General features: G+C 37.8%; 1 protein-coding gene across 1 annotated transcript in view; it reads left to right on the top strand.

The window, feature by feature from the left end:
• PRKAR2A (protein kinase cAMP-dependent type II regulatory subunit alpha) overlaps window positions 1–12,266 on the top strand; it is a 52,094-nt gene that overhangs the window by 31,387 nt on the left and 8,441 nt on the right. The window contains exons 4-7 of the mRNA XM_026052498.1: window positions 3,565–3,617; window positions 5,279–5,362; window positions 7,605–7,711; window positions 11,364–11,517. Coding sequence (XP_025908283.1) covers window positions 3,565–3,617; window positions 5,279–5,362; window positions 7,605–7,711; window positions 11,364–11,517 — 398 coding nt within the window. The remainder of the gene's footprint in view (window positions 1–3,564; window positions 3,618–5,278; window positions 5,363–7,604; window positions 7,712–11,363; window positions 11,518–12,266) is intronic.

The raw sequence follows: 12,266 nt of genomic DNA, 5'->3' as shown, positions 1-12,266 counted from the left end.
CCTCTGTCACCTTCTTCCTCCCCTTTTATTTTTTTTAAACCACCCACAACAGATGTTATATTAAGTGTCATAGTTCTGGCTACAAATAAATAAATTCTTGTCAATCAGAGCTGTCAGTTGAAGTCCCAAATGTGTCTCCCTTGCCACTTCGATCTCAATAAAGAAATCTCTGTGTCAAGTTGAAGAAAGAAACAATGAAAAATAAGGGGAGGGCTTTCTGCTTGAAACACAGCTCCAGGGCAGTATGAGAAAAGTATTTTTGTGTTTTTCTGGTATATTTCTGTACTGCCCTTTGTCATGTTAAGTGACTCAAGCATAAGGGAAAGGTTGAAGTCCTACACTGTTTCTTTAGTCGGCTTTATGAAATTATTTCCAACCTTACTGGGTTATAAGATAAAATAGGGAAGATTTACTTACACAAGTCTCAACCCAAACTGTTTGTATGCTCCAGACAAAACCTTATCTTTTATCAACAGAGGAAACAAATCAAAGAACATTGTAAAGCTTTATAGTGATCTTAAAATATGCTTCTACATTATTCTTATAAATATACATTAAATAAATGTTAATTAATGAATATACATGAAATTGGTATTTTAAAATGAGGAGACTGTTTGAAAGATGATGATTTTGCAGCATGTTTCAAGGTAAACAAATGACAGATCACTTATTTCCTTTGGAGTTTGGTTTGCCATCTGTTGCACTGTAATCCTGCCACCTCTGCTCTTGATGTACTGTAACTTTATTTAGCTGCACGGTCCAGAAGAATCAACCTTCTACAGGACATAACAGAATCTCAGTCTGTGCCCAAATTTAAAATTGGGTGCAAGACTCTTGGTGCCATTGAGAAAAGAATGAAAAAATTGCTCCAATTTCTGGAGAGTCCTTTCCAACAACAAGGAACTGCTTTTTGGAGTGCGAGGCTGTGGTATTTTACTGAAGTCTCTTATTTTCTGGTGCATCCGTCAGCACTCCATAACTTAGCAGCCCGTTCTGGAGCAAGCATGTGTGGATATTTCTGTGGCTGTATCTTTATTTCCTGTGACCTTGCAAATGCAATAGGCAACTTCTAATACTTCAAATGATTTTTTTTTTTTAATATGAAGCTTTTAAGAACAAAAGTCACTTTTATTGAGAGAGAATCTGAGGTAACCCTAGATAGAGGGAAATTTTTGGAGAATTGGAAGAATGCAGTTATCAACTGACCATTTTTAGTTGGAAAAGGGGCAAGATTGTTGCTGTAGGTTAAGATTGATCACAACATTGCACAGAACTGTATTTTTATTGCTACAGGCTTTAAAACAAGGTTTTGCTCTATTGCTCTTCTTGATCTTGGTAATAAAACTTGTCTTCCCGAGGAAATCTTGAGAAGAGTTTTCTCAGTTCCAAAATGTGTTCTTAGCAATAGATTCCTTGCAGCTGAGGAGGAACCAAGTCCAAATTGTGGTTTAATACTGAGAGTTGAAATGATGGAACAGTGTAATGGAGTAGAATGGTCTCTGAATTCACAGCTATGCAGCTTGAATGGGCTTTTATCTCAGGTACTTGCCGTAGGTAATTATGTTTGTACACGACCCAGGATTGAACTCCTACTTTCTGTTAAAATGTGCAGGAATTAAAAATCTCCATTTTTCTCCTACCGATTAAAGCAAGAAATCTTTTTAAGAAAACGTTCTTTATTAGAAAATCCAAGACTTTCACAGTAGACTTTGATTTTTACTGTAAAATGAAAGGAGGAGAAAAACTTTCAGACAAAAATGCTAATCATGTTCTCTGTTAGTGCTTTTGTATTGCATATTAAGTGAGTATTTGCCTACCAGGGCAAGTTCTGTGTCTGTGTACACATCTATATTCCCTAAATGCAGTCATCTTTGGACTAAACCGTGGGGTATTTTTCCAGCTGGGGAAGAATGCAGCTTATCCTTTTTAAAATACCTATCCAGAAATGTGGGTGGACTGTGCTTTGTTAGACTCGAATCATATGTTTGTTTGTTGCACTCGCACCATTAATATGCCAGAAGTGGCACTTTTACACTTGGTTTGTTCCACAATAAGTACTCTTTAAATGGCTAATGATTTCACCATGGGAATTTCACATTGTGGGATGATAAATGGAGGGCTTGCATTGTTTTCCGGTCTCTCTGCTCTCGCCAGAAAGAAAGGAAATAAATTTGAATTTGCTAGGAAGAGCTTGCAACTTTCAGGCACTGTAAAAGACGCAAATCTTTCCTAGGGAATTATGTTAGGCCTGTGTGTTTTTATAGCCCTTTGGAAAGCACTGTGACAAGGTCAATAGTTCTGTGTGCATCTTTAAATGATTTGCAAGTTGCTGAATACTGGGCCTGCTAGTTTTTTTTTTTTTTTTTTTTTTTCCTTAAGGATGCTTATTTATACTAAATCCATTCAGTAGTTAGCTGTCACTGCAGTGAGCTTCTGGGCTTTCTGCCAAGGCTTCAGTATTGTCAGGATCCTGCATAAAGTACAAAGAAAAATACTTGCTTATGTTGCCTTGTAAAAATTTGCAAGGGAGTTGTAGCCTCAGAAATAAGACTGTCTTTATTAAAGCGAGAGCAAAACTAGATGAAAATAGGGCTGATTTCCAATCAGGAAAACTGGTTAAAATGCAAAGTCCACTTTGACCTGTAAGAACTGCAAATGTCCATGGGCTAATAAAAAAGTTCCAAATAGAGACTTAGATTTTTGACATCAAAAGATGTTTCTATTATAAAATCATTTTGTAGGTGTTTTACTATGAAGACAAGCCATTTCAGAAGCATTAAAAATGAACAAGTTTAAAATTTTAGAATTTAGAAGCTCTGCATTGCTACTGCTGCTTTTACAATTGTTTCTGTAGGTATTACAACTCATCCCTTTTAAATAATTGCTTGTGTCATTTTCTTATCAGAACTTGATGTTCGTTTGGTTAAACTGTAAGTTACAGTAGCATATGGGGGAACAGAGATTAACCACTATTTTTGGTCATAAGAATATACCACAGTCAAGCTGATTGTTCATTTCCCAACTTAATTTCTGTGTAAATGTGTGACATAAAAGTAAAAGTGGGAGATTCTCATTTGCAAATCTCCCTTGAGGTAGAATACTTCCCACATCCCACCTTGCACATGCTCTTTTAGTGTATTTTATTAACTATATGCATTGTACTGTGGAGAATGAATCAATATTTACAATATTTTTGCATTATTTACCCCCCCCCCCGCTCTTTAAATAAGACATTTTAAAATGAATCTAAATAGAAATTGTTATGCTTTAGGTAAGAATTGAGAGAAAATGTGTATGCATTCACTGCAGTACTCGATAGGCAATATTTCTGTTGCAAGGCACAGACCTTTTGCATGAGACTCCGAGAACAGCCCTATTGTGCATGTGCTGAGAATAGGTAGAATTTAAGTCTCTAACAATACAGCAACAAAAGAACAGAAAGGATTTTGTTCTCCCAGTAGGAAAATAAAATCTACATAGTAAATCTCGGGGAAATGAGTTGAAGTTTTATGCTTGTTCTCAAGTAATAGCCATTTTTGACCAATTGCCTCTTTTTTCCTTAAGTTTGTGCCGAAGCTTTCAATCCAGATGAAGAGGAAGAAGATACAGAACCAAGGGTAAGATGGATGAATTCTGTCATCCTTGGTTCTCTGTACAGTCTGGCAGGTAGATGCCTCTGTGTCACCTTTTTCCTCTGACTTGTTCATTGTGTTCCCAGAGGTTGTGACGACTCACAAATGTCATTGCTCAAGCATTGAATAAAGTAGTCCCAAATGTATTTATTAGTGTATTTATTAGTGTATTTATTAGTGTATTTATTAGTGTATTTACTAAAGTAGTCCCAAATGTAACTGTAGTTTTGACACTTCAATGGTCTGTAGAGTCCTTAAGTCTACCAGCTAGACAAATTTAAATATTTTCCTTTCTTAATGATGATCTTAAGCACTTGCTGATGCTGTTCCTGGAGCACTGGGATGGTTGTGAACAATGAGTTAAGCTTTAACACAGCTGTTTCTTCATGGGTGCTTAAAATTCCTCGCATGCTTTTCACTGCCTTCTTGTAAGAGCAGTTCTGCCTCGGGAGAGATTTCTGTTCATAAGAGGAATACTTGGCTGCAATATTTTAAGCCAGAAGCCACCTGTTATTGTATTGTCTTTAAATGTCTTTAAATTTCTAGGAATTACAAGTCAAGATATTGTAATTGTATTTTTTTAGGCATGCTTTGATGTGAGGAAATCCTGGTAGCCTGGCTGGGAAGGTTCAGTGTTTCCTCTAAGGAGTTCTGGTGTTCATTTACCAGGTTCTACCCTGAGGGGGCTCATAGTTCTGCAATGGAAGTCAAAGACTAAATTAAATTCTTTTAAAGCTTCATAAATAAGATGACATTAAAAGAAAAGGAAAAAAAAAGACTGTGCTTGATCATTAAAATATTTTTGAAAGCTGGATATTTATTCTGTTAAAATTGTTTTTCCCAATGAGCAAACAGGTAAATTATAATTTTAACAGAATAAATATCCAGTTTACCTGTTTGCTCTTTAGTTTAGAAGAGAGGTCTAAGTTCTCCTCAACTTGGGATAATGAATACTGAGAAATTCCTAATAAAGTAACATTGTTTTCCTAGTAATTCTAGAAATCATTATGTAGTAAATATGAGATCATTAATGTTTTTTCATGTATTTGCACAGTTACATGCCCAATAAGCAGGTATATGAATATCTCTGTGAAAGAGTGAACTTCAGTTCCTTTAATCTGAGGAGAGGTTTATAGCAGAAAAGAAGTACAAAGAAATCTCTACAGCAGAACTTTTATTTTAGTAATTCAGTTGGAGATAAAAAGCACTTAGGTAACTTTATTATATGGGCTAACAGAAATATGTATCATACATTTTCTTGAACTATCTTTATTCCAACAGTAAGGTTTTTTTGGAACTAATATAGGCAGAGTTCAAAACAAAATGCTTGATATTTTTCCATTGTCCAAGATGTCCAAGCCTTGACTGGATCTTTTTGCTCTTTCCAGCTGTAGGTATCTATAGCTGGACTGAAATAGGAGAGGGATCCTCTTCTTTCTAATGTCTTTGATTATGTTATTGCTCATGTGTTTGTCATAATAATTTCTTTTTTTATTTTTCATTTACTCTGTTTTCAGACAATTTTATATAAATAACAAATCCAGATACTTTGAAGCTCTTAATTTGTGTTGTCTTTCCCTGTGAAGATTCAGCCTGTAATCATCTTTATTTACTGTCATGACAGTTTTGTTTTACTTTGTTTAAAGGTAGTTCATCCAAAAACTGATGAACAGAGATGCAGACTGCAGGAAGCCTGTAAAGATATCCTGCTCTTCAAAAACCTAGATCAGGTAATATCGCTGTAAGGAAATCTTAACTGGAGTTGCTGGTTTATATAGTTTGCTCTACCAGTCCAGGAAGTAGTTTTGCACTGTGATAGTTTATGAATTATTAATTATGTGCAGGCTGGCTTGGGGCATGTATTTGGGGATCAGAAATGAATGGATAATACAAACAAACATGTCAAATTGTCAGTTATCAGGATTGCCAGATTGCAGATTTCCCTGCCACATGTGTGGATTTTTTTTTCTGTTTTCACTAAAAAAAAAAAAATCTCATTCTGTCTTTCTGTAGCTGCTGATGGATCCTATTGCACTTGATTTTTTTTTCTGTATGGCTCATAATTTCATATGTAATTTAAAATGGGATAAACTTACACAATTAATATTTTTCATGTTGAACAGTATGCACAATCCTTTGACTTCTTTTTTTTAATTAAATATCAACGTTTCAGTCAGTTTTCTCTAAATGGAAGTAAAAGTGATATAGCAGCTTTCTGAGTTGAATCATTGAGCTTCATCTGAAATATGAAAGGATGCATGTTGTAATTTATGGTGTCAGGTATTTAGCTCAGGTTTCCTTGAAAGTCAGGAAAATCTTCCAGCTTTGGTTTCTCTGCAAACCTTGAGAGACATTGAACTGCATTCCTGGAAAAGTTGTTGAGATTTTTTGACTGCAGCAGACTTGAGATATTGACATTCAGCCAGAAGTTTCTTTGAAAGTTGTCCTTTCCAACACTGTCCTTTCACTGTTCTGGGATTCCTCATGTTATTAAGCCTATTTACTTAGGCCATTTGAAAGGTTCCTTTTGCAAGGAACATGATTATGGACAGTAAAAATGAAATACATATATTTTTTATATATATATATATATATATATATATATATATATATATATATATGAACACATATAGGTACTGGGTGAGAGCAATGACTGTTGTCCTAGTTAGGCCCCCAAGCATGTTCAGTACCCCTATGTATATCAAAAGTGTCTTACAGTTTAGGTATCTTAGAGCTTCTTCCTTTGTTGACAGAAGAGCTCAGTATTTCATTTACTTAAAATGATAAGTCTTGGCCTACTTATTTTCCAAATAAAACACTGTTCAGTTACAGTATTTTGAGAAACATTTTAAAACCCATGCTGCTTGTTTTCTGACATCTGTTGCTTAAATGCCTGTTGTGAAATATGTGGTTAAAACAAATGGCCTTCAGGCAATGATTCTCTGTTTAGATTAAGTATTGGGAGAGGTTTTAAAGACAAGAAAATAGAATTCTAATGAAAAGGTAGACTATATTTTTAATATAGTGGTACCTGCAGATGCCACTATTGCTATTCACAATTTAATGACTGCAGTTAAATATCTGAAGTGCATCTAAGAGTCTAAGCACTAGTTTGTGTGTTTATGCAATATATTTTTAGAATCTCAGCTGTGATTTAGGTTTTAAACTTGGAACATGCTGTCATTGACATTGCAATGCAAGTCTATTGTTAAAAGGACTTACGTAGTCCTTTTAATGGAGGTAGTAAAGCATCTTAAGTGTTGAGGCAGGGAGCTTACATTAAACTGCCTTTCAAATTCTGCTGTCTGTGATGCCTGCCAAAAAAAATCTAATAAGGGTTCACCAGAAGCCTGGCTTGAGTCTGCAGTGCTGACCAGTATATTCCTATTTCTGTGTGTGTGTGTGTGTTTGTGTTTCCCTCTCCTGGATCTGTGGTCTCATGCTGAAGCTGCAGGTTCTCTGAGACACCAAGAACCTTGGGAAATACTCTGTGCTTATACATAGGCTCATGCTATATGATCCGTGCCTCTAGGCTCTTAGATTATGACAATGCAAATAAGATATTAGTATCTCTTCATAGTGCTGGTTTTGAAAGCAATATATATTGCAGCAGTCAGTTAAGCTGTTTCAGTTCATACCAAGTGAGAATATGACATACATATACACCAGCACCAAAACACTGCATAAATTAGACCACTTAGGCATAATTTTTTCATTAATTTCTCTTCTAAAGCTGAAGCAATTATTTTTGCCTGTATTGCTGCACTTAATAAGCTGTAAATAAATGAAATACTCATAAAAATGAAAATTTAATATAAAAATAACGTGGATGTTTGTAGGCTAAAAATAACAGAGTGCACGACTGATATCAAGTCATGTGAATTTGTTTTTGTCCAGCAGATAATACAGAGATGTATTTGGGGGGAGAGCTGTTTGTTCTTTTGTTTTTTATTTGTTTGGTATGTTTCATAGGAGCAGCTGTCTCAGGTCCTTGATGCCATGTTTGAGAGGAAGGTGCAACCTCAGGAACATGTGATTGACCAAGGGGATGATGGAGACAACTTCTATGTCATTGAACGGTAAGCAGCTGTGCTTCCAAGTATAAGCAGGTTTCTCTTCAACTTCTGTAGAAGCAGCAAGAAATGCTCATTGCAGGATAATTTCCCAAGGAAACCTTCTTGCTGTCATCACCTCTATCACTTGGTCTTTCCATTCAGTCCTTTAGGCCCCCATTGACTTTTGGGTTGTTTGGCCAAGGGCAATCAAGTTTGACAGGTGGACATTTCAAACCTGCTGGGTTTTAACATGTTCAGGTGACTGGGTAAAAACTCAAATGCTGTTTCCTCAGAGGGAAAGGCTGCAGAATGAGCTTACCCATTATCTGTCACTTTTAGCTTTAGTGCATGTTAGCATGCGCATGTTTTGAAAGCAGTCATATATGCCGTCTGTAGACCAAGGTGGATTTTTTTCTCAAGTAAGGAGGGGAAAGGGAGCAGAAGAAACTATACGGTAAAGAAAGGGACAAGAATTTGTTTTAGGGAGGAGGAATAAAGCAAACAAAAATCCTTCCGCACCTAAATAAGTTGCTGTCATGGAACTAATGGCTGTCAGTGATTACAGAAATTCTTACTTGTCTACAAGTGCAAGTTCAGAGGGATTTCGCTCTTTTGAGGCACCATGAGACGTGTCTTCTTGTTCTGAAATCAGTCATTAGTGCATAAATATTCCTGAGGATTAGTTCCTGGCCTGTCTGAGTGAACAGAGACTTGATGTGGCAGAAGTAATTCTGCTGCTTGTCTTTAAAGAAGAGCCTTTAGGGCACATACTTTTCTCAGTCTTCTGGCTATTACCCTTCCTCACCAGGTTGCTTGGTATTTGGCTGTCTTACAGAGGCACAGAAGGACCACAAGTTGGGGTAGACCCAACTTGAGGGCCCAATATACTGCACACATAGGAGAGCTAGGACAAACGCGTTGCACAACTAAGCATTAATATGCTCACCATGGCCAAGAAAATGCTCAGTGGGTCTGTGTTGGCTGCACAGTCACCAGGCAGGAAGGGAAACGTTGGCCCCGTTGCCTCTAGGAACATTCTGAGCCTCAGTGTTGCTTAGTTGTCTTCTGATTTTCTTCCCTTTTTTTTTTTTTTTCCCCTTACGGTTTTATATTTTTTCATGTCAGTGTTTTTCTCTTGAGTCCTTGAGCTTCTTACGACTGCAGTCTCAGAAATTACGCTGTGGTCTCTGTTTTTGCTCTTCTTATCTTGCAGGGCTTTAGCTCATGGTCTGTCTCACAGCTTAGCAACAGTCTTTGTAATAAAGCAGAGCCAAGGTCACCCAGCGGTGCCGAACCAAACTTGTCCTTGGGGCACAGACAGCTGAATGCAGGGCTGAAGGTTACAAGGCTACAGTGACTTTGAAAAAAATGACACTAATAAATGTCTGATGTTGATGGGTGGTAATGAGAAGTTGCTTCATTTCCCTGCAGTTGTTTAAAATTGCTATGTGAGATCAAAAGGATGATTCAAAGACTATTTCTCCTGATGTTTCTCAGAGAATCATTAAGTGGATATTGAACACTGCAAGAATTTTAGTGCAGCTTTCCAACTAATCCATATTTCAGCAGTTTGCTGTTAATATGGTGGTATTGTGTTTTCTTTTTGTATCTTAGGTATGAATAAGCAAGAAGGGTATAAAGAGTGTGATAGGCAGTCTTCATGTGCCTTCATTAGCTTTCTGGGTGACAGGAACTTCTTTTAGAATCAATAGTATTCAAAGACAACCGACAAAATGAGGACTGTCCATCAACAGCCCTAAATGCCCTGCTGCTAATGCTTGGTAGATCTCACGGATGAGACTCTTCTCATTTTTTTACTATGAGGAGTTTCACCTGCTGCCATTTCTGTTGATTCTTTTTTTTTTTTTCCTAAAATGCCTGTTGATGTTTTGGGAGATAATAGAGTTTTTTTCTGGTAGAGATTTCAACTTCATGGGGTCATGGGGAGAACTGTGTATGTTCAGCATATGTGAAGCTGCTTATAACACCAGGACGGTGTTTCCTACCTGCTTTTCTACAGGATGTAACATATTTTGTCAAGTCTCTTAGGCCAGTGTCCAGTTCCTTAAATTCTCTGGTATCATAGCCAGGAATTGGTCAAACCTAGTTAAGTTATCTGACTTCTTATGTTTTTCTTTTAAAGCACCAAGCATGAGACAGCCTTGACAGTGGTATAGACACTTGTCTGGCTTCTAAATGGCCAGCTTTCTGTGCACAGCCTGTTTCTTCCTATGCACCTGCTGATCCAGATCCTTCAACTTTGGCTCTCCATACATTTGTCTGCATCTTTGTCAGAGTGGTCTTTTAGTTCTCAGTAAGTTCTAGCTTCCTGTTGCCTTAAGTACATTGCAAGAGAGGAGGGGTGCCTCTTTGAGAACAGTGGGGAGGCCTTTCCAGCTTAAAGAGGTTACAGCTCCATGGGGGTGAAGTGTAGAAGACTTTTGGGGCTTCAGCACTTCTTCCTTGATCATTTCAAATATCCTGGCTAGATCACAGCAGTTTAAAGAGCTTTTCTGCTTTCTGAAAATGAGCTATACCATTTTTCTTTAGTTCTGCAGCTTCTGTTTAAAGCCAATGTAGATGGGGTAGAATCTATAATGTTCTACAAAATTGTTAAAAGTTATCCATGCTGCCAGCCATATGCATCCTGCAGTGTCTCTTCAGCATGCAGAGAGATGTGAGAGCAAAGCAGGCTTTTCAAGCTGTGACATTGTATGCTATAGCTTGTCCTTCAGCAGCCTTACCTCCATGAAGACGGTGATGGAACTGTTTGGTTCAACTGCAGCTTGCCCCAAGCTGTGAAGTTAAACTGAGTGTGAAAGCTCTGGTCATAAGGGAGCTATTAGGCAAACACCAGATGTGAGCTGATTCGTTGGTTGCTTCTCCATGTCCTGGTGTAAAGATGTGCCACATGTTCCTGAATTAGCTTTAAATAGTCTATCTTGAGAGTCAGTATGTGCCGCTCCTAATAGCGGTCAATTTGCCCTGTAAAACTTGCTCATTATCTTGGGTGTGTACAGAAAGGCCCTTTTGGGGATCTTTGTGCTTCTGCAGCATCGCTGTTGTCTACAAAAGAGATGAAAAGTTTGAATTTGGAATGGATATACAAATACTAACTTACAGTTGTACTTCAGGATCACAGTACAGGCATACTCGTAAGTTTGTGTGAGGTTGAGGCAACACCTTAAAAGCAGGTGAGTGGTTGGGTTGAGTTTACCAAAAGGTACTGCAGAAATGTTGGCTTTGTGAAAAAGGTAGCTGAGAACATGGATAGGTTCTAGTGGCTCTGAAGAGACCTTGTTGAATAATAGCACATTATTCAGTGATGTGCTGTGGAAAGGCAAAGCCTGCGAAGGTACCTGTGCCTTGGCCAGAACACTTAGAGTAGCAGCGTCAAAATACTTTGCAGAGGAGACCAAATAGATCATGGCCAGTTCTACCTGGAGTGAAATGCCCTATTAAGGGAGAGGTGCTGTGAAAGTACTTCAGATGGTAGCAACTTAAGATCAGACGATTAGAAAGCTGAATAAGGTATTTTTCCATATCTCTTAGCAGTAAGAGAGTTATTTTCTAATTTGGAAAATGTTTTGTGTGCACTCAGTTTAGTGTAAAAGCTGAAAACTGTTTATATGATCCATATAAACATTGTCTAATAGCACCTATCCCATTTTTCCAGGGGACTGTATGACATCTTTGTAGCAAGAGACAACCAGACACGGTGTGTGGGTTGCTACGATAATCATGGCAGTTTTGGCGAACTGGCGCTGATGTACAACACTCCTAGAGCTGCCACCATTGTTGCCACAACAGAAGGAGCCCTTTGGGGACTGGTAAGGAAAGAAAATCGCTCTCATCTGCAGAATATTTTAAACATTAACTCACGGGAGTCATCAGCAGGTGCTCCCTGTCAGTATGAGTCCTTGTGCTAATAGCTATTTTATTGTTATTTGTTATCTCCTGGCATAGAAGTTGCATTGTACAAATGCTTTGGGTGACTTTCCTGAAACAACTTGTCTATAAAAACTGTATCAGTAGATGCATCAGTCTATTATTCTGCATTTACTGTAATCTTAACTTCTGTTAGGGAAAAAATTAAGGTTTTGTTTTCATCCTGCTAGGGGACAGTGCTAACATTGAAGCATGTAGTTTATGGGGAGGAAAAAAACCACCCACTATCTACATAATCTTTACATTGCAGCTTGCTCCCTTTTTCAGCCCTTTAAGGGAGGGTGGGCAGGAGTTACTACTTGAGTATGTCAGTAATTTGAAGAGCTAGGAAAGCTGCCCAAAGCTTTGTTTTCCCTCAAAATAAACTATTGCTGTCACAATGTTTCTAGTCTCTTTATGGCTCCCCTACAAGAGGTTCTCAGGTCAGCATGACCTTTAAAGTACGATTAAATATGCTGTTGCTTTGTCTCCTGCCTAGTGGTATTGAATGAGAAGCCATAGACTTCAGTTTCCTATTTTAGTTCTTTTCTCTGTAGTATTTGGATGGAGTTAGTTTTACAGTGCCCTCTTACCTGTCTCATATAATAAGGGGACTGTGCAATGTCCAAAGCCTTTGGAGCCGGGCGCGTCG

This window comes from Nothoprocta perdicaria, unplaced genomic scaffold (genome assembly GCF_003342845.1).
Source record: "Nothoprocta perdicaria isolate Ctin4 unplaced genomic scaffold, notPer1 scaffold_9, whole genome shotgun sequence".
Classification (NCBI taxonomy): Eukaryota; Metazoa; Chordata; class Aves; order Tinamiformes; family Tinamidae; genus Nothoprocta; species Nothoprocta perdicaria.
This window is presented reverse-complemented; position numbering and strand designations above follow the sequence as displayed.